The sequence below is a fragment of the Haliotis cracherodii genome, unplaced genomic scaffold (assembly GCF_022045235.1).
Source record: "Haliotis cracherodii isolate W230 unplaced genomic scaffold, xgHalCrac1.p SCAF_1, whole genome shotgun sequence".
Classification (NCBI taxonomy): Eukaryota; Metazoa; Mollusca; class Gastropoda; order Lepetellida; family Haliotidae; genus Haliotis; species Haliotis cracherodii.
This window is the reverse complement of record NW_027266264.1, coordinates 3,257,502-3,285,383: the sequence shown is the minus strand read 5'-3', so window position 1 is coordinate 3,285,383 and position 27,882 is coordinate 3,257,502. Positions and strand designations below refer to the sequence as shown.

General features: G+C 41.9%; 1 protein-coding gene across 4 annotated transcripts in view; it reads right to left on the bottom strand.

Moving 5' to 3' along the window:
* Positions 1 to 27,882, bottom strand: part of LOC139471471 (ADAMTS-like protein 4) — a 257,840-nt gene that overhangs the window by 59,461 nt on the left and 170,497 nt on the right. The window contains exon 1 of one of the 4 annotated variants that reach the window (XM_071253850.1): positions 2,526 to 2,598. The exons of the other annotated variants lie outside the window; for them this stretch is intronic. Coding sequence (XP_071109951.1) covers positions 2,526 to 2,564 — 39 coding nt within the window. The 5' untranslated portion in view covers positions 2,565 to 2,598. Of the gene's footprint in view, positions 1 to 2,525; positions 2,599 to 27,882 lie in introns of those variants that run through there. 4 annotated transcript variants of the gene reach the window in all.

Genomic DNA, 27,882 nt, shown 5'->3' with positions numbered 1-27,882 from the left:
TTCACGATATAGAAGTGAATTCAAAAAGATATAAAACAAAAAAATGTTGACAAAATGAAGTAATATCTCAACTCAAATAGCATTTAATGAATTACTTCTTGTTCGCAAACAAACACAGGAAATATGGATTTTCTCCTGAATTGACAAGAGTGCTCGTACATTACACTCAAAGCAAATAAACATTCACTTGAGTAAGATCAGGTGATCAACTTGAGACTAGAGTCCTACACAGCACATCCGGCAACTAGCATACAACACCTACTTGAAACAGATACAACCTGACAGTGCACACTTGTACTACACAACACCCCAGTATCACCTGGCTGGACTGCCAGAATACAGGAATCCTGTTGTAAGCAATTGTTCCTGCTGTGTTTCACAAGATGCATTTATTCCACTACACTTCCTGTATGCACAACACAAGATGCAGTTATTTCACTACACTTACTACATGCATGACACAAGATGCATTTATCCCACTACACTTCCTGTATGATGACACAAGATGCATTTATTCCACTACACTTCCTGTATGCATGACACAAGATGCAGTTATTTCACTACACTTCCTGTATGCACAACACAAGATGCATTTATTCCACTACATTGTCTGTATGCATAACACAAAATGCAGTTATTTTACTACACTTACTACATGCATGACACAAGATGCACTTATCCCACTACACTTCCTGTATGATGACACAAGATGCATTTATTCCACACTACACTGTATGCACAACACAAGATGCATTTATTCCACTACACTTCCTGTATGCATGACACAAGATGCATATATTCCACTACACTTCCTGTATGCACAACACAAGATGCATTTATTCCACTACACTTCCTGTATGATGACACAAGATGCATTTATTCCACTACACTTCCTGTATGCACAACACAAGATGCAGTTATTTCCCTACACTTACTACATGCATGACACAAGATGCATTTATTCCACTACACTTCCTGTATGATGACACAAGATGCATTTATTCCACTACACTTCCTGTATGCATGACACAAGATGCATATATTCCACTACACTTCCTGTATGCACAACACAAGATGCATTTATTCCACTACACTTCCTGTATGATGACACAAGATGCATTTATTCCACTACACTTCCTGTATACATGACACAAGATGCAGTTATTCCACACTACACTGTATGCACAACACAAGATGCATTTATTCCACTACACTTCCTGTATGCATGACACAAGATGCATATATTCCACTACACTTCCTGTATGCACAACACAAGATGCATTTATTCCACTACACTTCCTGTATGATGACACAAGATGCATTTATCCCACTACACTTCCTGTATACATGACACAAGATGCAGTTATTCCACACTACACTGTATGCACAACACAAGATGCATTTATTCCACTACACTTCCTGTATGCATGACACAAGATGCATATATTCCACTACACTTCCTGTATGCAAGGTTCCAATGGACCTGGTGCATTCATGAAACATTAGTAATGACAATAATGGTGAAAGGGAAACAATTGTGGTGATGAATACTTATAAGAGCTGTGAAGAGTATCGTATAGTCTCACAATACGTCTTTCAATCAGTTTCAACCTTGATTTCTAAGTAGATCTAAATACAAAGTTTAAACTTACCAAATTGGAATTTCAGGAAATTAACATTATATCTGAGTCTCATACTAGTACATGACAGGAATCTTTAAAAAGTCACCCCGCTTAAAAAACATTACAACAACAGAGTTTGCAAATGTTTATGAAACAATATGATAAATATGTGTTAACTGAAATACAAATACACAAATATAAAAAAAATATTTGCTGAAAATATACAGAATTAATAGATAATCTGCTTTATTGTTTTCTCGGCTAGCCATTACTTCCACGTTAGAGCAGTGAGGGTGTTCAAGAGGCAAGCATCGCGGTGTTGAATGTTTGGCTATTTAGGCCAGGTAACATCAAAGAGAAGGGAACCCTTAAGTCAAATATGACTCCAGCCTGATAAATATGTGTTTAGGAGAGCTGAAAATGAGGTCAGTTACAACTCTAATGCTTTGTTTCATTGTAAGAAAACCCAGGTATTACATCGTTAGAATAAGCATGACATCTGACATAGCATCCTTAATTCGTTTATGATTGTCATCAATGACACCTTCGACAGATCAGGACCGCACTTGTAAAACACACAAATTCCTACTCAATGATATATAACATACATGTAAAACAGTCACAGTGCATTATTTTACTAAACATTTCTTTCAAATGTATGTTTGATAATATATGTGCTAATCTATACTTGATAAGGTAAATTTTCTAGTATGCATTTCCTGTATTTCCAATACAGAATGGATCAACAATTTTTTTAAAAAGTAAAAAAAAAATATGTTATAAATTAGAAGGAAATACTTCATTAAATCTTAAACTTGCATTTTCAGTTAAGGAATGACAAAGGATAACTTAAAGAAGACATAAAACATATATGATGTGAAAAAAAATGCATAAAAAACTCACCAAAATTAAGAGGACAGCTAGGGCTGTTAAGATGGCCATTTGGACAGCCCCGTTAAGAGCGCTAGAGTGTAGTAAACTGTCCGCCGTCACCAACAGCCCACAGCCAGCAGCAAGCCAGTCAGATACAGGTTAGGCAAGCTAGTTCTCTAGCCAGGCCCCTAAGGTGGCCCACTGTGTCAACAGCGGCTGTAAGACAGGGCTGTACTCCTGTCACATGCTATAAACCCCCACCACATCTGTATGCTTGAGCAGCCAACCACGCTCGGAGACTGGCAATTTTAATGTGATTGATTACAAATAGGTTCACAATACTCTTGGATGTGATTGGTCACTTGGATATATGCATGTAAACATTGATGTTGCTACTGTCTTGCTGGCGAAGTGATACCCTATCATGTCCATACCCAATCACACACTTCTCTTGGATGTGATAGACTAATCATGAAGTACTTAAGCTCGTTAATCTGTCTGTTGATGATTAGTATGGCAATAATACACGAAAGATATGTACACTTAAGAAGAAGTTGACAACTGATATATTTTTATCCCTCTGTATGAGCACCTCATGAATTATTTTATTAAGTTTGATCAAGAAACATTAACCTTGATGTTGAATGGACAACTTGATTTGAAATGACTCCCAGATCACTAGTATAACACATATTTCAAAGAACTAAAAAACTGGCACTCGTCTGGATCAAAATTATCAATAATTAAAGTATTCCAGTTAAGATAATAAGAGTTAAGAGTCTTAACATTTTAAAAGATAAAATTTTACTTTTTCAAATTATACCTATTGGAACGTTGACGATTTTCTAAAAAAGGAACATGTGATTAACAGGTGGCTGTTTATTAATGCATGTGTGAGAACCAATGATATTACGTAAAACTTGGACATTGCTGTGTCTCGCATTCCTTATTTGACCAGTCTACGCAGGAAAGTGACAATAAATCTTTCTTGACTGTTCTTATCGTGTAGTGATGCTGATTAATTCTGTTTTAATAAGATTGTGATTGTGTCAGATCCCTGACACATACTCTATCTCAAAACCAGCTATATTAACCATGAAATTTGTATTGATTTATGGCAGAACGGGTATTTACACAATATTAGGGAAGTCTGGCTAGCGGGCAGGGGACTTCACGGGCTTGTTGTGTGAGGCTGGACGACACACCCACAGTCACCACACAACCAGACTGAGATACCCCGTGCAGAGGAAATGAGTGATAACATCAACTAATTATGTATCCTTATGATAGACACAACTGATGGTAGACACAACCAATGAGAGACAACACCTATGATGGACACAACCAATGAGAGACACAACCAATGAGAGACAACAGATAACAGACACAACCAATGAGAGACAACAGATAACAGACACAACCAATGAGAGACAACAAATAATAGACACAACCAATGATAGACACAGCTTATAACAGACACCACCAATGAGAGATAAAAATAGTCACAACCAATGATAGACACAGCTTATAACAGACACCACCAATGAGAGACAACCAATGAGAAACATCCAATGAGTGACACAACCAATGATAGACACAAACAATGAGATACACAATCAATGAGAGACACAACCAGTGATAGACACAATTAATGAGAGACAACAGATAATAGACACAACTAATGATAGACACAACCTATGATAGACAACAGACAGTTCACAGAGACAACCGATGACAGAGATAACTGATGTCAGAGACAGAGACAATTCATGTCCGAGACATGTCAGAAACAAGTCATGTTAGAGACAAGTCATGTCAGAGACAACTGATAGAGACAACTCATGTCCGAGACAACAGATGACAGAGACCACTGATGTCAGAGACAATTCATGTCCAAGACAACAGATGACAGAGACAACAGATGTCCGAGACCACCGATGTCAGAGACAACTGATGTCAGAGACCACCGATGTCGGAGACAACTGATGTCAGAGACAACAGATATCCGAGACCACTGATGTCAGAGACAACTCATGTCAGAGACAACTCATGTCCAAGACCACCAATGTCAGAGACCACTCATGTCTGAGACAACAGATGACAGAGACAACAGATGTCCGAGACCACTCATGACAGAGACAACTCATGTCCAAGACCACCGATGTCAGAGACCACTCATGTCTGAGACAAAAGATGTCCGAGACCACCGATGTCAGAGACAACTCATGTCTGAGACAACAGATGTCCGAGACCACCGATATCAGAGACAACAGATGTCCGAGACCACCGATGTCAGAGTCAACTGATGTCAGAGACCACTCATGACAGAGACAACTCATGTCCAAGACCACCGATGTCAGAGACCACTCATGTCTGAGACAAAAGATGTCTGAGACAACAGATGACAGAGACCACTCATGTCTGAGACAACAGATGACAGAGACAGCAATGACAGAATAATATCAAACAATCTCTGTGTACTGTTTCCACCCACTCAGCATTCAATGATGTTGAGGCAGATTCCAACTTTTGCCAAATTTAACCAAAGAAAACTTTTGATAATGTAAATTTATGCATTCCCATGTGTGCTGGAATTTGACTTTAAACACATTTTTGCTTCCAACATAAAATGCTTAGACAGGTGGCTGCATATGTTGATGAAACAGATGACCTGATTAATTCCAGCACAGCATACCGGATAATCTCCCTGAAATAGCTCTCGACAGAAACACCAAAACTTGCCAGTTTTGCAGGTCTCATGAGGCAGAAAACACAACTCTGTCCCTCTACCAATTGACCAAACAAAAAACTGTGCCGACTTGCGAGAATGTTGCAGAGGCTTCATTAAATACAAACCACAGGCCAATTGAAAGTCAATGGCGGGCCAACATTACGTGATAAACTACGTTTAGTCAGTGATTGTGTGTCTGTTTGAAGTACGAGATATTTGTGGTGGAGTGTGCAGGGCTTGTTGGGACACACCTCAATGTGATTGGTGTGCACACGTCACATGGTGGGCCGCAAAATATATATATTCTGTACGTATAAACAAAGATTTACACGCTTATTCAAGACTTAATTACACCACACACTAATCTTAATTACCCTAAACAGAAAAGTAAACAAATACTATTGTTCTTCTGAACAAACATGGTTGTTCTGATAATTCATGACAAAAATAATATCTCTTACCACCAGGGTATCATTTAAACCTCATGCATTTAGCCATCTTTAAAGATGAACTACAACTCCTGCAACTGCCTCATATCGCTGTACATGTTTTGTCCCTGACATCCATTTTCCAAGTCATATCTAATCATTGATTTCATCTATAAATGTTATACTTTGAGGCTTTGCTTTTCAAATCTTTTGTCTTCTAAACAATTAATACATTCATGTATTATTTAACAGCTCAAAATTCTATCTGTTCATCATATAATATCAAAAAAGCTGGAACAACCCTTTAATTTATTATCTGATTTTTATCATAAAAACACACGTTTTGGGAAACTGACATTTTGTTATCATTCATCAAATAAGATTAAAATATTCACAGGTGACATAAATTCATCACTAACACCTATTACAGGATAAATTGGAATATCAATTTCCACATATTCATAGATATCATTTTAATAATTTATTTGGTCCCACCCAGCAAGACACTTGCCTAAGAATAGGTGTCACTGCTCGCTGTGGATGAAACCCATCACCACTTGCACCACACCAGGGATGGGAAGTGACATGTGACCACTGGCTTCAACAATCCCAACAAATAAACGTGACATCCATGTTTAAATAACAATTTTACGTTAAGATGAATAAAGATAAACAGTAAAAGTAAACGTTTATTTGGTGCCTTATTTTTTCAGCTTTACAAATGTAATATGTAAGATTCTCTGTCTGTGACATTTCCAAAATACAATTAATGACAAACGATAAAAGAGAGAGGTTGCAAATCACGATAATATGATGCTATCATGTTTCTCTAATGAGATACGTGCAGGAAAAAAATTGCAATGTTCTGTCAATGAAAATATTGCCTGGCTGCGCCAAGGTCTGATTCTGACTACTGTTGAAACAGGAGCACCTCACACCCATCAACTGTGCTGCTTCTTTTGTGATGAGATTTGTATCTTTACATAGCAACATGTCTCCATACGCCTTCTTAGATGTACTTGGTTTAATTCAAGAGAACTTCTGATAACATGAAATGAAAATACAGATATTTGCACTGGCGTGTGTTATATTATTACACACTACTGGTGGTGATCTCAAGATAGACAGGTTACTGCTGGTGCAAAGAAACCAGAGGACACTAGCTGAGATGGGAAGACGGTGATGTTGGCGTCTTTGAGATCATGTTCGCATTGATCATCATCTAATTAAACAAGGGCGGGCTTACACCTCCAGCTCTATGCTTGTTACTTGTTGAAATTATTCATTTTTCTGCAGGACATTATCATTTAAACAATGAAAATTTGAGCGTGACTTTGTGACATGCAAGAAAATACAAGAAACAAAACCCAAAGCAAATCTCCCCTAAAAGTAGAGTCTGATTCTGACAATATCAGCATATGTTCATGAATCAGTATGAAGTAATTATGATACCAGGTGTTGGCGAAAAAGTGAGAGTATTCTGCCCCATCGGTGGCACCATCACAAACACATGCAAAGGCAAGTCAAATGTTCACCTGACAAAACCTGGGAGCATGTGATACAAGTCAAAGTAGGGACTAGCATCCGACACCATTGTGAGTAGACTTAACACTTACCTACTTCTGAAAAGATGGTCAAGCATTTGTGAGGGGTGTTCATGATTCCTAATGTTTAATTGTATTGCTCATCGACCAACAGTCAGCCATATTAAGCTATATCATGGCAGCCTGTAAATAATGAAGTCTTGCCAGGCAAACCAGTGGTCGACGCCATGATCAATATCCCATTAATGTATGATGTCACACCATGAGCCAAGAGACAAAACCTGACCACCCAATCACCCATTAAGTTGCTTTTTATTACAAGCATGAGCTAATAATCTGACCTCGGAAACCCACAGAGGACACACAGGAGTCAATGTTACCACTCAAACCAATCCAGCTTGTAACTTCAGTACCATCCCTTGGGCCTTCTTCCTGATTACCCTTTCACCGCTAGGGCCTGGACCCTTCTGGTGAACCAATCCTTAATGTTACTACTCATACCCAATTTGAATCTGGGACAGAATGAGTCCCCAGCACCCACCCCATTTCTGGTCAGCTCATGGGGACCTGGGGTAGAATGTGTCCCGAGTACTCTATTGCTGGTCAGCTCATGGGGACCTGGGGCAGAATGTGTGCCCAGTACCCCATCGCTGGTCAGCCTTGTGGGCACCCAGGATACAATGTGTCCCTAGTACTCTATTGCTGGTCAGCCCTGTGGGCACCCAGGATACAATGTGTCCCTAGTACTCTATTGCTGGTCAGCCCTGTGGACACCCAGGATACAATGTGTCCCCAGTACTCTATTGCTGGTCAGCCTTGTGGGCACCCAGGATACAATGTGTCCCTAGTACTCTATTGCTGGTCAGCCCTGTGGGCACCCAGGATACAATGTGTCCCTAGTACTCTATTGCTGGTCAGCCCTGTGGGCACCCAGGATACAATGTGTCCCTAGTACTCTATTGCTGGTCAGCCCTGTGGACACCCAGGATACAATGTGTCCCCCGTACTCTATTGCTGGTCAGCCCTGTGGACACCCAGGATACAATGTGTCCCCCGTACTCTATTGCTGGTCAGCCCTGTGGACACCCAGGATACAATGTGTCCCCCGTACTCTATTGCTGGTCAGCCCTGTGGACACCCAGGATACAATGTGTCCCCAGTACTCTATTGCTGGTCAGCCCTGTGGACACCCAGGATACAATGTGTCCCCAGTACTCTATTGCTGGTCAGCCCTGTGGACACCCAGGATACAATGTGTCCCTAGTACTCTATTGCTGGTCAGCCCTGTGGACACCCAGGATACAATGTGTCCCCAGTACTCTATTGCTGGTCAGCCCTGTGGGCACCCAGGATACAATGTGTCCCTAGTACTCTATTGCTGGTCAGCCTTGTGGACACCCAAGATACAATGTGTCCCCAGTACTCTATTGCTTGTCAGCCCTGTGGACACCCAGGATATAATGTGTCCCTAGTACTCTATTGCTGGTCAGCCCTGTGGACACCCAGGATACAATATGTCCCTAGTACTCTATTGCTGGTCAGATTTGTGGGCACACAGGATACAATATGTCCCCAGTACTCTATTGCTGGTCAGCCTTGTGGGCACACAGGATACAATATGTCCCCAGTACTCTATTGCTGGTCAGATTTGTGGGCACACAGGATACAATGTGTCCCTAGTACTCTATTGCTGGTCAGATTTGTGGGCACACAGGATACAATATGTCCCCAGTACTCTATTGCTGGTCAGCCTTGTGGGCACACAGGATACAATATGTCCCTAGTACTCTATTGCTGGTCAGATTTGTGGGCACACAGGATACAATATGTCCCCAGTACTCTATTGCTGGTCAGCCTTGTGGGCACACAGGATACAATATGTCCCCAGTACACTATTGCTGGTCAGATTTGTGGGCACCCAGGATACAATGTGTCCCCCGTACTCTATTGCTGGTCAGCCCTGTGGACACCCAGGATACAATGTGTCCCCAGTACTCTATTGCTGGTCAGCCCTGTGGACACCCAGGATACAATGTGTCCCCAGTACTCTATTGCTGGTCAGCCCTGTGGACACCCAGGATACAATGTGTCCCCAGTACTCTATTGCTGGTCAGCCCCGTGGACACCCAGGATACAATGTGTCCCTAGTACTCTATTGCTGGTCAGCCCTGTGGACACCCAGGATACAATGTGTCCCCAGTACTCTATTGCTGGTCAGCCCCGTGGACACCCAGGATACAATGTGTCCCTAGTACTCTATTGCTGGTCAGCCCTGTGGACACCCAGGATACAATGTGTCCCTAGTACTCTATTGCTGGTCAGCCCTGTGGACACCCAGGATACAATGTGTCCCTAGTACTCTATTGCTGGTCAGCTCATGGGAACCTGGGGCAGAATGTGTGCCCAGTACTTCATTGCTGGTCGTAAGAATGATTCCCTGTACCCCGTTGCTAATCGTAAGAATGATTCCCTGTACCCCGTTGCTAGTCGTAAGAATGATTCCCTGTACCCCGTTGCTAGTCGTAAGAATGATTCCCTGTACCCTGTTGCTAGTCGTAAGAATGATTCCCTGTACCCCGTTGCTAGTCGTAAGAATGATTCCCTGTACCCCGTTGCTAGTCGTAAGAATGATTCCCTGTACCCCGTTGCTAGTCATAAGAATGATTCCCTGTACCCCGTTGCTAGTCGTAAGAATGATTCCCTGTACCCCGTTGCTAGTCATAAGAATGATTCCCTGTACCCCGTTGCTAGTCGTAAGAATGATTCCCTGTACCCCGTTGCTAGTCGTAAGAATGATTCCCTGTACCCCGTTGCTAGTCGTAAGAATGATTCCCTGTACCCTGTTGCTAGTCGTAAGAATGATTCCCTGTACCCCGTTGCTAGTCGTAAGAATGATTCCCTGTACCCCGTTGCTAGTCGTAAGAATGATTCCCTGTACCCCGTTGCTAGTCGTAAGAATGATTCCCTGTACCCCATTGCTAGTCGTAAGAATGATTCCCTGTACCCCGTTGCTAGTCGTAAGAATGATTCCCTGTACCCCGTTGCTAGTCGTAAGAATGATTCCCTGTACCCCGTTGCTAGTCGTAAGAATGATTCCCTGTACCCTGTTGCTAGTCGTAAGAATGATTCCCTGTACCCTGTTGCTAGTCGTAAGATGCGACTAAACTGGGGACCTGTGGGGATTCCAGGCTAGGATTGGTCCAATCAAACTTTCTTGGTCCTAAGAGTTGACTTTTCGGTGGTCAGTTGGCTAATGGTGTGTAACCCCGCTCCAGTGGATTGGATTGGTGCTCATAATATCAGTCACTTGACTGTCTGGTCCAGATTATTTACAGGATTCCGTCATACTGGATTATTGCTGAGTGCAGCATTCAACAACAAATACACTCCGATTCTGTAACACTGACTTGTGATTACTGTGATGCCATCAGGTGAAGCAGGCTTCCAATCAACACAACAACACTGACCTGACTCCATGTCTAGGAGTGTGCAGATCACTGTCTTCATGGTCAGGTAAACCAACGAGGTCACATACCAATGACATCTACCATCTATCTTCCCAAATGTTGGTGTAAGTCCTTTACCATTACCATCTGAGTTCACAACACAGCCAACCGCCAAACACTTTTCCCCTATTCAAATCAAACTTAAACATGACTAAATCCCATCTCAAGACTGCCTGCTTTTTCAGACATATTTTAAATCTGATATGACGAGTCTTTCTTTAGTAATATTCTATGAGATGGTCAATTCTGATAATGCCCGCATGTCCTGCTGAAACTTCCAGGCTGTTGGTGTCCACCACCTGGGACCACGACCCTTGTGGTCATGTATACCTAGGGATTACCCAAGGCGATTTTGTTGAAGGGTCTGAAGATGAAGAGAGTCAACAATGGTAAAATGGCCACTAGTTGGAGGCGTCGGACCTCCGTATGTGGGCAAATACGTGGCGATTGATCTATCTAATACCATGCTTGTACAGACACCAGATCGGCCTCTGTATGTCCACCAGCTACGTAACATTGTGCAATGGGACACTGAAAGCCCACTGTCCGGCTGTGAGGGTGGGCACGCTGGGAGAGTTCTAGGACAACTCGCCCGAGCAGACAGTCTGTCTGGGGGTTAAAGGGGCTGTCTTATAGGGTTTAGGTGGGGCTAAAGGTGTTAACAGGAGAAAACAAGGGTTCTGCTGGTCTACCTGAAAGGGGCTGTCGATGAGCTACAAAGCTGTGTAAAGCTATGAGGGATCAGGTATGCTACAGGTAGCTATTTGTCCAGAAGGAATCACAGACTTCTTATTAAACAAATGGAGATTCTTGGCAATACCAGGAACAAGTTAACAAAGAAATCATAGTGCTGTTATGGTGAGCCGACATATTAAAGTATGAGAGCTATGCCAGAATAATGCTTCGCCCTACAACCACTTTGTGAATGTGGTCCCAGGACATGAAGAGTCTGCATGGTTCTGCTTGTGTTTCTTTCAAGATAATGACATCCATGCAATCAGTCAGCATAAAAGCAAAAGGTGGTCATTCTTCCTATTCAGTGAGTTTTGTATCATTTCAGTAAACTAAGCTACTGATAGTCCATATGCTATGCAGATCATAAATGAATCTATAAATAAAAGAAACAAATCCTTTTGATAATCATAAGAAATGTTAACTAAGGCAGAGTCCATGTATGCTTCTGACTGTATCATTGGCACGTGTTAATGAAGCACTATCAAACAGTTATGATGTTCGGTGTTTGTGAGAAGGTGAGCATATCCTGATCCCGGTTGAGACCTTCACACATACATGTAAAGGAATGTAAAGGTATAAAAGATTGGCAAGTTTGGGCAGACTATTATAGGATAATTAAGGACCTCTGCATCCAAAAACTTTTACAGCATGGTTGATTTAACTAACTTCTCAAATTCAGGGATAACAAAGGTAATTCAACTTCTACAGCCTGTTAAACTAACTTCTCAAATTAAGGGATAACAGAGGTTGTTCAACTTCTACAGCCTGGTTCAACTAAATTTCTAAATAAAAAAAAAAATCAAAGCATTAATGCCATTTCTGCGTTTAAGTAACTAAGTATTCATGGTCATATAATTAATATCCAGTGCACCTAGTTGACAGTAATTGCAATAATTGCAACAGGTGCCCTTTAGTTGCGGCCATTAACAATGTGGGTCTGACAGGACAGAAGGCCGTTGGTCAAGGGATATACCTCTTAGCTTCACCTTAGATGTGGGCTCAGGTATTTATTCTACCTGTAATCTGTCTTGGCTTGGCCCAGACTAAAGCTATTATTTACTGTTTAGCCATGTCAGTTCCTAAGCGTGTTAGTCTCACTAGGCAAACTCATGAACACTTATGATCAATTTATTAAGAGTTTGGTAAGTCTGACTGGAAATGTTGTCGACTTGATTTATACGACGTCTATGTGATAACATTTACATACATTTACAGGTGATAGTGTCAGTGTCATGGCCTCAGTTGTAAAGAAAAACTAAGGTCAGGCCAAGTTTCTTGTTATTATAAAGATATATAGAACATAAATGATTGTATTACGTTAATACCTGTTATCTTTGTACATCAGTCCAACCCTATGTTAACTGCATATATACTCACCACCAAAAGAAACACTAACTTTAGAAACATACAGAGAAGTATGTGCAATGTGAACGACTTATTGACAACACTAACAACCAGTTAATTGTTACCACAGAGTGTCTTTATTCTTATCTGACCACACCTTCCCTCATCTTACCACACCCTCCCTCATCTGACCACACCCTCCATCATCTGACCACACCCTCCATCATCTGACCACACCCTCCATCATCTGACGCCTTCCATCATCTGACAACACCCTCCATCATCAGACCACACCCTCCATCATCTGACGCCTTCCATCATCTTACCACACCCTCCCTCATCTGACCACACCCTCCCTCATCTGACCACACCCTCCATCATCTGACCACACCCTCCATCATCTGACACCCTCCGTCATCTGACCACACCCTCCATCATCTTACCACACCCTCCATCATCTGACCACACCCTCCATCATCTGACACCTTCCATCATCTGACAACACCCTCCATCATCTGACCACACCCTCCATCATCTGACACCCTCCATCATCTGACCACACCCTCCATCATCTGACACCTTCCATCATCTGACCACACCCTCCATCATCTGACACCCTCCATCATCTGACACCTTCCCTCATCTGACCACACCCTCCATCATCTGACCACACCCTCCCTCATCTGACCAGCATGTAACTGTGACCAGTCAGTGTCCCACAGTGCGGCCGCTGACCCTTAACAAACAATGCTATGACATGTGTGCAGTAGTTACATAGTAAGTACAGGAATACAGGAGTGGTGTGTAGGGGTAATGGGAGCATCAGCATCACTCAAAATCCCATCACTCACCCACCCTCACTCACTCAAAGCCCACCCAACCACTTACCCACTATCACTCACTAACTCACTCACTCAAAGCCCACCCAACCACTTACACACTCTCACTCACTCACTCACTCACTCAAAGCCCACCCAACCACTTACCCACTCGCATTCACTCATGCACTCAAAGCCAAACCACCCACCCACTCTCACTAACTCAAAGCCCACCCAACCACTGACCCACTCTCACTCACTCACTCAAAGCCCACCCAACCACTGACCCACTCCCACTCACTCACTCAAAGCCCACCCAACCACTAACCCACTCTCACTCGTTCACTCAAAGCCCACCCAACCCACTCACCCATTCACTCACTCACTCAAAGCCCACCCATCCATCCACTCACTCACTCACTTTCCATGCTATGTTCCAGGCAGTATTTCTGCACTTGTATATAAACGTCACTCCCACTGAGTTCAATTGCAGTAGAGTAGAGTATATGCAAATTGTTTCATCTGGATCAAAGCTTGTCAACCATGATAAATTATACCGAGAATCTCTTTGCAAGCTAAGTGTGCAATCCAGATTTCCGCGATACTCGCTGATACATATCTAAACTTGTAGAAATGAAAAACTAAATCCCCACACGAATGTCAACAGGCACAAACTGAATGCCACTTGAGCATTTTGTGCAGGAAAAGCATTGTGACCGTGTACAACACCATGTGAACAACCCCTTCATATACACTCCCATGACCTCAAAACATTTCACCAAGAACAAAAGCAAATCCACCTCATTTTCACAGCATGTTTTGACCTTAATTCTACCTGTACTCTGTACAATAGGAAACAAGACAGCTCACATACTGCCACCCCGGAGTGCTGCCTCGGAGAGTTGCTTCGGAGTGCCGCCTCAGAGTGCTGCCTAAGAGTGCCGCCTCAGAGTGCTGAGTCAGAGTGCTGCTTCAGAGTGGGGCGTCTGAGTGCTGCCTCAGAGTGGGGCGTCTGAGTGCTGCCTCAGAGTGGGGCGTCTGAGTGCTGCCTCAGAGTGCGGTGTCGGAGTGCTGCCTCAGAGTGGGGCGTCTGAGTGCTGCCTCAGAGTGCCGCGTCGGAGCTCTGCCTCAGAGTGCCTTGTTGGAGTGCCGCATCGGAGTGCAGCCTCAGAGTGCCGTGTCGGATGCCGCATCAGAGTGCTGCCTCAGAGTGCAGCGTCGGAGTGCTGCCTCAGAGTGCCGTGTTGGATGCCGCATCGGAGTGCTGCCTCAGAGTGCCGTGTTTGAGTGCCGCCTCAGAGTGCCGCATCAGAGTGCTGCCTCAGAGTGCAGTGTTGGAGTGCCGCCTCAGAGTGCGGCGTCGGAGTGCTGCCTCAGAGTGCCGTGTTGGAGTGCCGCCTCAGAGTGCGGCGTCGGAGTGCTGCCTCAGAGTGCGGCGTCGGAGTGCTGCCTCAGAGTGCCGTGTTGGAGTGCCGCCTCAGAGTGCCGTGTCGGATGCCGCATCAGAGTGCTGCCTCAGAGTGCGGCGTCGGAGTGCTGCCTCAGAGTGCCGCGTCGGGAGTGCTGCCTCAGAGTGCCGCATCAGAGTGCGGCGTCGGAGTGCTGCCTCAGAGTGCCGTGTTGGAGTGCCGCCTCAGAGTGCCGTGTCGGATGCCACATCAGAGTGCTGCCTCAGAGTGCGGCGTCGGAGTGCTGCCTCAGAGTGCCGCGTCGGGAGTGCTGCCTCAGAGTGCCGCATCAGAGCGCTGCCTCAGAGTGCCGCGTCGGAGTGCTGCCTCAGAGTGCCGTGTTGGAGTGCCGCCTCAGAGTGCCGTGTCGGATGCCGCATCAGAGTGCTGCCTCAGAGTGCGGCGTCGGAGTGCTGCCTCAGAGTGCCGCGTCGGGAGTGCTGCCTCAGAGTGCCGCATCAGAGTGCTGCCTCAGAGTGCCATGTCGGAGTGCTGCCCGTGGTGACATGCTGGGAGATGATCATGTCACAATGTGCACCAGGAATGACCTCTGTCATAAACTAACTACATACCTTGAGTAGATGTGGTAGTCATGGCAATGAATGGTATAATCTGGGCTCTATCCCTTCACAGATAATCTGGGCTCTATCCCTTCACAGATAATCTGGGCTCTATCCCTTCACAGATAGTCTGGGCTCAATCCCTTCACAGATACTCTGGGCTCTATCCCTTCACAGATAATCTGGGCTCTATCCCTTCACAAATAATCTGGGTTCAATCCCTTCACAGATAGTCTGGGCTCAATCCCTTCACAGATACTCTGGGCTCAATCCCTTCACATCATCCAGGATCAATCCCTCCGCAGATAATCTTGGCTCAATCCCTTCACATTCACCGGGCTCAATGGCTACACAGATAGTCTGGGCTCAATCCCTTCACAGATAATCTGGACTCAATTCCTTCACAAATAATCTGGGCTCAATCCCTTCACAGATAATCTGGGCTCTATCCCTTCACAGATAATCTGGACTCAATTCCTTCACAGATAATCTGGGCTCAATCCCTTCACAGATACTCTGGGCTCAATCCCTTCACAGATAATCTGGGCTCAATCCCTTCACAGATAATCTGGACTCAATTCCTTCACAGAAAATCTGGGCCCAATCCCTTCACAGATACTCTGGGCTCAGTGGCTACACAGATACTCTGGGCTCAATCCCTTCACAGATATGATATCAACCAAGTCAGCGAGCCTGACCACATGATCCCGTTAGTCGCCTCTTACGACAAGCATAGTCACCTTTTACGGCAAGCATGGGTTGCTGAAGACCTTCTCTACCCATGATCACGGGTCCACTCATTAGTCAATCCTTCTTGAATAATATATGTGTTAGTAGTTTAAGTGCAAAAGGGTTCAATAATAGCATGAACTGTAGAATTATAGGTGAATTTTAGCAAACGTTCACCTCAGGTGATATGCTAACATACATGACAGTGAGTGAGAGTGATTTTACACAGCTTTTAGCAATATTCAAGCTGTATCACGGCAGGGGACACCAGAAATGGGCTTCACACGTTATACCCATATGGGGAATTGAACCCGGGTCTACGGCGTGACAAGCGAATGCTTTAACCACGAAGCTACCCCACCGCCCCTACATGACAGTGTGATACCTTCAAACCATTGTTAGTAGCTAGTAGACCAAACATATATTAAACTATGAAACTCAAATACTTATCTTTGTCAATGTGTCATTTAAAGGGGGTTAAGAATGGTTGAAGTATTTAGTCTCCCAAGTCTGTGTTGCAGAAAGAAGGTTAACAAATGGTTGAAGAATTAAGTCACCCGAGACTGTCTTCTAGAAAGAAGGTTAACAATGGTTGAAGAATTAAGTCACCTGAGCCTGTCTTCTAGAAAGAAGGTTAACAAATGGTTGAAGAATTAAGTCACCCGAGACTGTCTTCTAGAAAGAAGGTTAACAATGGTTGAAGAATTAAGTCACCTGAGCCTGTCTTCTAGAAAGAAGGTTAACAAGTGGTTGAAGAATTAAGTCACCCGAGACTGTCTTCTAGAAAGAAGGTTAACAATGGTTGAAGAATTAAGTCACCTGAGCCTGTCTTCTAGAAAGAAGGTTAACAAATGGTTGAAGAATTAAGTCACCTGAGCCTGTCTTCTAGAAAGAAAGTTAACAATGGTTGAAGAATTAAGTCACATGAGCCTGTCTTCTAGAAAGAAGGTTAACAAATGGTTGAAGAATTAAGTCACCTGAGCCTGTCTTCTAGAAAGAAGGTTAACAATGGTTGAAGAATTAAGTCACCTGAGCCTGTCTTCTAGAAAGAAGGTTAACAAATGGTTGAAGAATTAAGTCACCTGAGCCTGTCTTCTAGAAAGAAGGTTAACAATGGTTGAAGAATGAAGTCACCTGAGCCTGTCTTCCAGAAAGAAGGTTAACAATGGTTGAAGCTTTTCGTCCCCTGAGTCAGTGTTACAGAAAGGAGATGGTGTGAGTGACCTATGAAGAACAATTCCGTGAGACGTTTTGTTTGTTTGTTTGTTTGTTTGTTGTTCCACGCTACACTCAGCAACATTCCAGCTATATGATGGCAGTCTGTAAATAATCGGGTCTGGACCAGACAATCCAGTTATTGATATCATGAGCATGGCGTACGCAATTGGGATAAAATGACATGCATCAACCAAGTCAGCGAGTCTGACCACCTGATCCTATTAGTCGCCTCTTATGACAAGCATAGTTGCCTTTTGAGACAAGCATGGGTTGCTATTCTACCCCAGACCTTCATGGATCCCATAAGGCATAAGTGTACATGGCTTTAACACGAGATGGACTCATCTTCATCGAAACAACAGCTACCACTGTGTCACATCATTAACACAAACATGAACAGTGTAACAAGTACAATGAGATTTATGAAATCTTAACCTTTGGTAAGGGAGGTCAATGATACATACGACTTTTTGTCTTTACCATTTAAAAATATTTTTTAATTTCTGTAAAAAAATTTAACACATACTTGTTTTTATATCCACGGTAAACAAAGTAAATCGTTAAGTGCAATTACATGAACCAGAATATAGTGTAACCATAGTTACCAGATAATCCAGGATAGGGCAAGTTTCTGAACAAACTATTAAGTCTTAAGCAAAGCACATATAATTGTTGGGAAATGCTGTAATTCTTATTTCTCAAGATATTCCAATGTCCAAGGGGATATATTTGCCAAGGGTATCAAATGTTCACTCTCCGACTGACTTCCTACTTAGAGTGACAGACACAAGATACACATTACCTACTTAACAATTATCATTTTATCTTTGTACAAAGAAATCAACACTGTCTGTCACCTCCTCATTCAGCACTTAATCAGCACTTACTTGAGATAAAAATGACACACACTGACTTGGAAGCAATTTCCCATTCTTAAACAGAGATAGAATATGTAGGTAAATCCAGAGATAAAATACATGATGAATGAAGCAATACTTTCATCAGAAACACTCAAGCCCAAAGGATAACAGTTAACCTCTTCTGACCTCTTGTTACCAATAAGCTACTGATAGCAACCTCTGTTTGTCGACCTAGATATATCTAACTACCTTAGAAACTCATTCATGTTTCCTATGGGATACACTTTCAAAGACAAACACATGAAGGGTGTTTTCAGGACGATGACCAGACACTTCATCACAATGCCCTAAATACGGTGTATTGCTGATGTGATGCAAGGGATCACTGAGAGAGACATGGACCTTGTCTTATACAAATAAGGAGGAGTAATGCGATTGTGAGTGAGTGAGTTTGGTTTTATGCCATTTTTAGCAATATTTCAGCAATATCATGGCAGGGGACACCAGAAATGGGTTTCACACATTGTAGGCCTACCCATTTGGGGAATCGAACCCGGGCCCTCAGCGTGATGAGCAAATGCTTTAACCACTACACTACCCAACCACCCTTCAAACAATTTGAAGAATCTCAGCTAAATACACTTTAACTATGTTTAAACTGAATAATGTAAATTCTCATTCAGTAAAGTCAGTGAGTTCAAATTCACATCGGCAGTACTTCACCAATGTCATGACAAGACAGTAAAGACAAAGTGAAGTTTACATATACGGTATATGTGGACTATTATGACTTCATTTGCTATACAGTGTTCCAAGGCATGAATTAAGGCCGCTTTTAACAGTATTCCAGTTATATCAAGGCGTGTCAGCTTAATGTATGTTGAAAACCCAAAGTGATGCAGGTCTCAGACGTTTACCACTTCGGTGAAACCCACGAGCACGGGTATGGTGCTGACAAACCTAGAAACACAATCAGGGCAATCTGGGATTCGAACCCACAATCATAGGTTTTAGGCGTGCCCAAGGGACGCAACTCTGCAAAGTGAATTGCGGGGCCTTAGAAGACTGGGCCACCCGTGTCCCCGGAATGAATGAATAAACATGTACATATTTCACTTCGGATACATCAATCAAAGTTTTATGCAGTTTGAGGAATGATATCAGCTGAACCAAAGCAAATACTCAGTTGGAGATTCAGAACTGTAGGACATATGCACCAGATGTTCATGGCAAACTCTGTGCTGAAGGAAGAGTGGCACAATGGTCAGTGTCGTCCACCTGTCAGCATTGGGTGGATCTGTACATTGATAATGTATACTGTACTCACCTGATAACAACTGTACAGTTGCCCCACAGGTAGTGGGTGGGTGGGCGTGGTTGTCAGCTGCTTGTAGCAGGGGGGGAGCCAACAGGCACCACACATTGGTTTTGTTCTGGTTGTTTAACGCCGCACTCAGCAATATTCAAGCTGTATGATGACAGTCTGTAAATAATCCAGTCTGGACCAGACAATCCAGTGACCGATATAATGAGCATCGATCCACGCAATTGGGATGCGATGACATGCATCAACTAAGTCTGTGAGCCTGATCCCATTAGTCGCCTCTCACCACAAACATTGTCACCTTTTACAGCAAGCATGGGTTGCTGAAGACCTATTCTACCCCAGATCTTCACGGGTCGCCCCACACATTGAACAAACATGGGGAACAACACAAGGAGACATGAGGGGAAGGTACAACACACACCTATATCATGCATCTGACATTACAATAAATAATAAATAAGTAACAATCTGTTTATATAACGACTGATCACAGGCTCCTGACGTTATCATTACCCAGTCAATGGATCAGTTGGCATTCAATATTCACTCTCAGCTTCCTGGGGAGTATACAATACAAATTACTATGCAGCAACATCATCTTTTGTACAATTTATTTTTCAATTTACTTTTAGTTTACTGAATACCTAATTTTTCCTGATATTCATGTCAATGTAATGCTGATAAAAATGTATTTAGGCAGTTTGGAGAGTTCGCTAAAGTTTCTGTGGTTGCTAGACTTGGACAGCTAGCTTGTTGTTCCAGCAAACAGTAATTGTCATCTGATAAAGTCTCTAAGTCTGGAGATTAGACATGCATACCAGCATACATCAATACAAACACAAGTTTAAAAAAAAATTGTCTAAAAAATCAAGCTAAACACTGCAATTCAGTTACTTGACTCAAATTAGAAACAACATTTTTTCCTTCAGCTTTAGGTTAAATCAGTTTCATGACTTTTTAAGCTGCAGGCTATTTCTTCTTGATGTCACTTGACTATTGATAAAATCAACATTCACTGCAAAAAACAGTATCCTCCCCTTAGGTTGCAAGATAATGCATGTATTTAGAAAACTACACCCATATCTGTACATAGTTTATACTGCTGACGGGGTAAATATGAACCATAATCCCGAGAGAGTTAAACTATTTCACAAATGTGTCACTAGGGTATCTATTCAAACAGGAATCACTAGAATATCTAGTCAAACAGAAATCTCAAGCTGATAATTAGCTTGCCGAAACTGACAACAGTTTATTTCAGTTGAAAAAACCTAATAAGAAATAAAAGTAATTTCCCCTTTCTTTGAAGAGCGTCAGACAGTAAACCAATACCCACGGCAGGCTGGAAACCACAGGGGTTCAAAATTCAATCACCTACTTGAAGGAGATATGTATTTTGAGATATATATCTTAGTTTGTTTAACCCCTGACCCTCAGATAAATACAACCAGCTTTGTTGTTGTGATTATTTACTGAAACCCTCCTTATACAAAACACAGGAATCTGCTCGACATCTTGACGAAAAATAATATTTATTTTGTGTATCCCAACCTTGAGGCACATTTGTTGACTATTTTCTTGATGGCTGACCAAGTGTGATGGTGACATGACATTTGATACAAATGTGTTAGTCAAGCTAATTAGGTTTGTGGGGTGTTTGTGTAGGGGATGATCAAACAGATTATTCTACACTTAAGTGTGTATGGAAAGCAAATCTCAGTTTCAAAGGACAGATATATAGAGTACTACATGCACGAGGTTTTCAAATACAGGCTAAACTTAGCATATGACTGAATACAGGTAGGTGTAATGGAATGGTGCATTTACAGGAGGGGGTAGATGTTTAGAAGGGTGGGTGGAGGATTGAAAAAGGGGTAGAGGTAGGTGAAGCGGAGAGTAAGTATTGAATAAGGGGTAGAGGTAGGTGAAGTGGAGGGGTAAGGATTGAATAAGGGTAGAGGTAGGTGAAGTGGAGGAGTAAGGATTAAATAAGGGTAGGGGTAGGTGAAGGGGAGATTAAGGATTGAATAAGGGTAGAGGTAGGTGAAGTGGAGGGGTAAGGATTGAATAAGAGGTAGAGGTAGGTGAAGTGGAGGAGTAAGGATTGAATAAGAGGTAGAGGTAGGTGAAGTGGAGGGGTAAGGATTGAATAAGGGTAGAGGTAGGTGAAGTGGAGGAGTAAGGATTAAATAAGGGTAGAGGTAGGTGAAGTGGAGGAGTAAGGATTGAATAAGGGTAGAGGTAGGTGAAGTGGAGGGGTAAGGATTGAATAAGGGTAGAGGTAGGTGAAGTGGAGGAGTAAGGATTAAATAAGGGTAGAGGTAGGTGAAGTGGAGGAGTAAGGATTGAATAAGGGAAGAGGTAGGTGAAGTGGAGGGGTAAGGATTGAATAAGGGTAGAGGTAGGTGAAGTGGAGGAGTAAGGATTAAACAAGGCTAGAGGTAGGTGAAGTGGAGGGGTAAGGATTGAATAAGGGTAGAGGTAGGTGAAGTGGAGGGGTAAGGATTGAATAAGAGTAGAGGTAGGTGAAGTGGAGGGGTGAGGATTAAACAAGGCTAGAGGTAGGTGAAGTGGAGGAGTAAGGATTAAACAAGGCTAGAGGTAGGTGAAGTGGAGGAGTAAGGATTAAACAAGGCTAGAGGTAGGTGAAGTGGAGGAGTAAGGATCAAATAAAGGTAGAGGTAGGTGAAGTGGAGGGGTGAGGATTGAAAAAGGGGTAGAGGTAGGTGAAGTGGAGATTAAGTATTGAATAAGAGGTAGAGGTAGGTGAAGTGGAGGGGTAAGGCTTGAATAAGGGTAGAGGTAGGCAAAGTGGAGGAGTAAGGATTGAATAAGGGTAGAGGTAGGTGAAGCGGAGGGGTAAGGATTGAATAAGGGTAGAGGTAGGTGAAGTGGAGAGTAAGGGTTGAATAAGAGGTAGAGGTAGGTGAAGTGGAGGAGTATTTTAATAAGGGGTAAGGGTAGGTGAAGTGGAGGGGTAAGGATTGAATAGGATAGGGGTAGGTGGAATGGAAGAGTAAGGACTTAATAGGCATAGGGATAGGTGGTGGAATGGATGGGTCAATATGAACTTTGTTTGAAAAGCATGGTGTAATATTCAGAAACGTTAATTTATATTCCCAATTACAACCTGCACAGCAGTCCGGGATATTCCGTGGGTCCGTGACAACGTCACACAGTTTTATTACATTTGTTAAATAGTTCACACTTCTCAGTCTATTAAATGATTGTTCAGCTCAAAGCCAAAAAATACACATGCATAAGAGAGATTGGTTTGTTAACCAAATCACCAAAGTGACAGCATGTCTCACTGTGATATTCTTTCAAGACATTTCACCTTGTGAACATCCCTTCACTGTTACTCAAGCATGAACAATAAATTACTAAACAAATTTCAACAAGCCGAGCACCAAGCAGTTCCTCGTGAGTCAGAACTCATCAGGGGACTGAAAGAGGGATGGAAAAGGGTCAAGTGACATATTAATAAATGTAATTCTGGGCACCCACATATTGCGGTGACCTGAGCGAGAGTACGTACATATCTCAGGGTGTAGAAGCAATTATTGCGAGTAGTGTTGAACACCATCAAGTGTTATTTCTTGGCTGGTTTTGTTCAGCCAAAGTTTCATCGTATTTACATCTGTTTTATGTGGAATTTGTGCTATTTACTTTAACTTTGAACAAGTGTATTGAGATATAATTTTGTGACCAAGAATATTCTTCTTCTCTCAAACATGCCAATCATGTCTTTAAATTTGTGTAGTAGATATGCCTGTGTCGTTTCTACGATACTACAATTTTGAACAAGACATTTGTACACTGACTCAAGTATCCTCCTAGTAGTTTGTGTGGTGTTGAAATACAAATGTAATGTTTGCTACTTAGATATCTTCTCTCTATCTGATTGATCATGTATTGTGATACTCATGCAGTTTTTTCTGACAATGTTTGCTCAGATTTGGAGAACAGTGTAAAAAGTGAAAGTGACTGCAGACTGAGTTGAGTGTGCCTCTGTGATGGGTCATGCCAGCTCTGTGACTCTTAGTTCATAATGCGTTAATGTGAGAGCAGGGTATGAACTTACACAAATACAGACAGGCATCAAAGAAAACTAGCAAACATGATATCCACTCAAACCTACTACTGAAATTTGTTTTTGAATAAAGATTAGAATATCCAAAGAAATATGACACCAAATGTAAAATAAATGGTAAAATATAAACAGTGAACTCCAGAGTCTGATTATCTATCAGTTCCACTGGGTTTAAAATGCAAAATAGTGGTGGAAATTGTCAATGGATCCCTGAAAATCAGTGATGACACGAAAAAGTGTAAAAGAAATATATATACATATATATATTGACACATATTACAGAAATGTTCCGAACTGAACACCAGACAAGTTCGTTTCATTCAGGACAAGAACATCGCACTTCCTTGACAGTCTCAGATTAAGTGATTAAATTAATCGAAGTTTTGCCTTAACCTTTGAAACGGCTTCATTACATCCCCTATTTTAAACCATAAATTCTCAACATTGTTAAACCTCGAAGATACCAGCAGGATACAGTTACAGAACTAACAAAACACCTCCATCTTGTTTAGCTGCTGTAACCGAGCTCAACACACAGGGACCATGTTTCGAGCTCAACACACAGGGACCATGTTTCAAGCTCAACACACAGGGACCATGTTTCGAGCTCAACACACAGGCGACCATGTTTCGAGCTCATCACACAGGCGACCATGTTTCGTTGATGTCAAGTATACCTTAACTCTTAGAAATGTTTAAGGGTGCAGATGAAATGCTTTCATGATGTGAATTCACACGCTTCAAAATTAAGGTTATAAGTTAGTCATGCATGCTTCATAATACTTTAAATTTCAACTAACTTGGGTTCATGCTGCAGAGTGACACTGGTAAATGTACTACTTGTGTCAGATGTAGGTGAGGTTGTGGTAAGGTGGCTCACCGGGCACAGTTCCAGATCATCAGGGTTTGATTCTATGTCATCATGATTTGTGAAACTGGGTGAAAAATACAATAAACCTGTCTACATCCTCACTCATGAATCTCAGTGGACTTCACATTTATTCTAAAGCAATGACGCTATTTGTTCTACAGAGTATAATCCTGACAACATGATATTGTTGGGGAGTGAAACAGTTTTCAGTTCAGTAATGTTTGAATGTCTCTTCATTTGATTTCCTGTTTTAGCTTATAAGACAGACTATGCCACCAAAAATGGATATGGGATTATTTAAGACATAATTGTGTTACCTACACTATCAGACCATTGCAAAACATAATGGTAAATCGTGTGGGGGATAACAAAATGTAGATACTGTGTGGCTTGTCAGATCTTTTCTGCCATCTGTCAAGAGCCTGGGGACTCTGTGGTGGCCAGTCGTTGTCAGTTAAGAGAATTGTTTGTATTATATGTCAACTAATCCATGAATGCCTGATCACTCTGCACACCAGGAGAGACTCCTGCCACTTTTTATTTCCGTTATCCCCAATGCACATTCCTTTTGCAGTTGAATAGACCGTTTGAAAGACAACATAACTGATAGTACTAAGTGCACAGAGAGTTCATGTGTGAATGAATTTATCGTTTTCTAAGCTTATAACCTTCACCATTACAAGCACCATGTGTTAAATGTTTGGCTGTATTCCAGACTGAGATCAAGTGAATACCCATTCACTAAGAGGTTGATCATTTAGCCATGGAATTCAGTGCTTTTCAAAGACAGTTTTATTACCTGTCTAACCCCCTGTGTTGAAAGGAGCCACACTTAATGTGGGACCCACACTTCATGCTGTAAAGGGATGACATATGCTTACAGGTGAACCCACACCCACACGTGACACGACCGACACCGCCATCAAACATTCATCTACATGGCACTTCTAATTAGTGCTACTTCATATTATATTCATGCATTCAGAGATACCTTATATCGTATATTCCCAAAATGGTTTGATGCTTGAATAATCAGTTGTATATAAACTGTAAATACAATTTTGCACTGATTCGTGAAGGTGTTTTATTTTCAAATAATAAGAACTCAAAGACAATTAATTAATGTTTCAAATTGGTATGAGTATATTTATTAACTATTTTGAAAATAACAATATGTAGTGACTAACATATATGCTGGGTGATAAATTAGATTTAACATGTAGCGAAGTATGTTATAATGAATTACATGTTGGGTTTGAAAAAATATATTATGAAGCAATTACAGAATGACGTATTGAAGGACAAGCCATAGGCCACAACCATTCTATCGATTATAGAGCAAGTCTTTTGCTAAAACAGGAAAAACTTACATATTTCTGTTTTGTTTGTTAGCACACCTCATAACACACAGAGCAGATATTCATTCTTGCAAGTGGCTTTGTGCTCAAAGGAAACAGAGATTAGTCTTTGATTTCATTCATCACATTTGTAAAATACTGAAACGTGTCGGAGTCTGTGACACCTGCACTTCACACTTGTTTACGGAGTGTGAAGTAGGGTTCTCTAAAGAAAATGAAAAAAATAAACACCTGATATTCTTCTTTTAATTCTATTTTCTTTATCATACTATTTTTATAATCGCATTGGTGAAATTTATACAAAAGCCTCTCAGGTTTTTAAATATTTACAGGTCTGCTGTACTAGACTTCATTTGTGAGACAGAAAAGTAAACAAAATCATATTAAGTAATCATGTGCTTGTGTCTTTATAGATACATCTGGTTAACATAAGTCCATATGTTTGTAATTGTCAGATGAATATGGCCTGGATGGTTTTCAATTTGGAAGTGGTGCCATGTGTTCAAAACCTGCTTTCATCCAGCAGGTGTTAACACCTCCATTAGGTGAGATGATGGCTGGAGGAGATGTAGAAGTCCCCAACCCTGTGTGCCCTGTCACGGTTCATACAGAGTTTCCGTCACTATATTTAAGGCCTTTTCTAGAGCTCTTGCACACAGATTTTAGGCCGTAAGGCCGCAATGCATTGTTATGTACAAAATTTGTGCCATTCCAGCAAAGAGTAAAACAGCTAAATGATTTGAATGGCTAGACGGAAAAATCAGAGTGGATGTGAATGGCATGCTTTAGTGCAGACTCCAGGTACCGTGCCGTTTGCCTCCTAGCAGCTGAATTCCAAAAAGGATCGCAAGCTCTCTTGCCCAGGCAAACCAGTCTAGCTCAAGTGAGGACGGAGGTAACACAAATATAAAAACACTTACAATCTTAGCAGTCAAGAAGGCAATGATACTTTTTCCTTTGTAAATATGAATTCAACAATTACTTTTAAAAAGCAAAATTGCATAGCAAACTTGACTTTGATTGTTTATGACCAATTCCAGACCTTTTCAAGGCATTTTGTCTGAATACCAGGCCTTTGCAAGCTAATGTTGCATTTAAGGCCTTTTTAAGACAAACATCTAAATTCCAAGCCTTTTCAAGGTCAGTGCGAAACATGCTTGTCAAGGGAGGCGACCCTGCATGAAGTGTATATGTTACAGTGAGTGAGTGAGTATGGTTTTACGCCGCTTTTAGCAATATTCCAGCAATATCACGGCGGGGGACACCAGAAATGGGCTTCACACATTGAACCCATGTCGGGAATCAAAACCCGGGTCTTCAGCGTGACGAGCGAACGCTTTAACCACTAAGCTACCCGACCGCCCCCGTATATGTTACAGTCAATGTCTATAAGCAGGCAATATATATAATGACTGAAAATTTCAGTCAATATGTATATTGACTGATTCATACAGACAATGTACATATTGATGGAAAGTTTCAGTCAATATACATATTGCCTGATTATAGACATTGACTGCAAAATATACACAGATGGCTGGGACCAAAAACTAAGTGTGTTATGTCCATCAGTTCGTTAAGAGTGTCCATTATAAACATAGTTTACTGTACATGTAGATGCACAAATGTACAAGTGAAAAATGTTTCAGATTTTACACCCTACTTAAATGTTATCTAAAAATGTTTTTCATGCATGATGTGCTATGCTTGCTTTCTGGTATCTGCTAGGTCTGGCTGCTATGTGATATACTGTTAATGTTAAGTCTGATATGACTAACTATGGATAAATCAAACTATTTCCCTGGTTACCAGGAGTT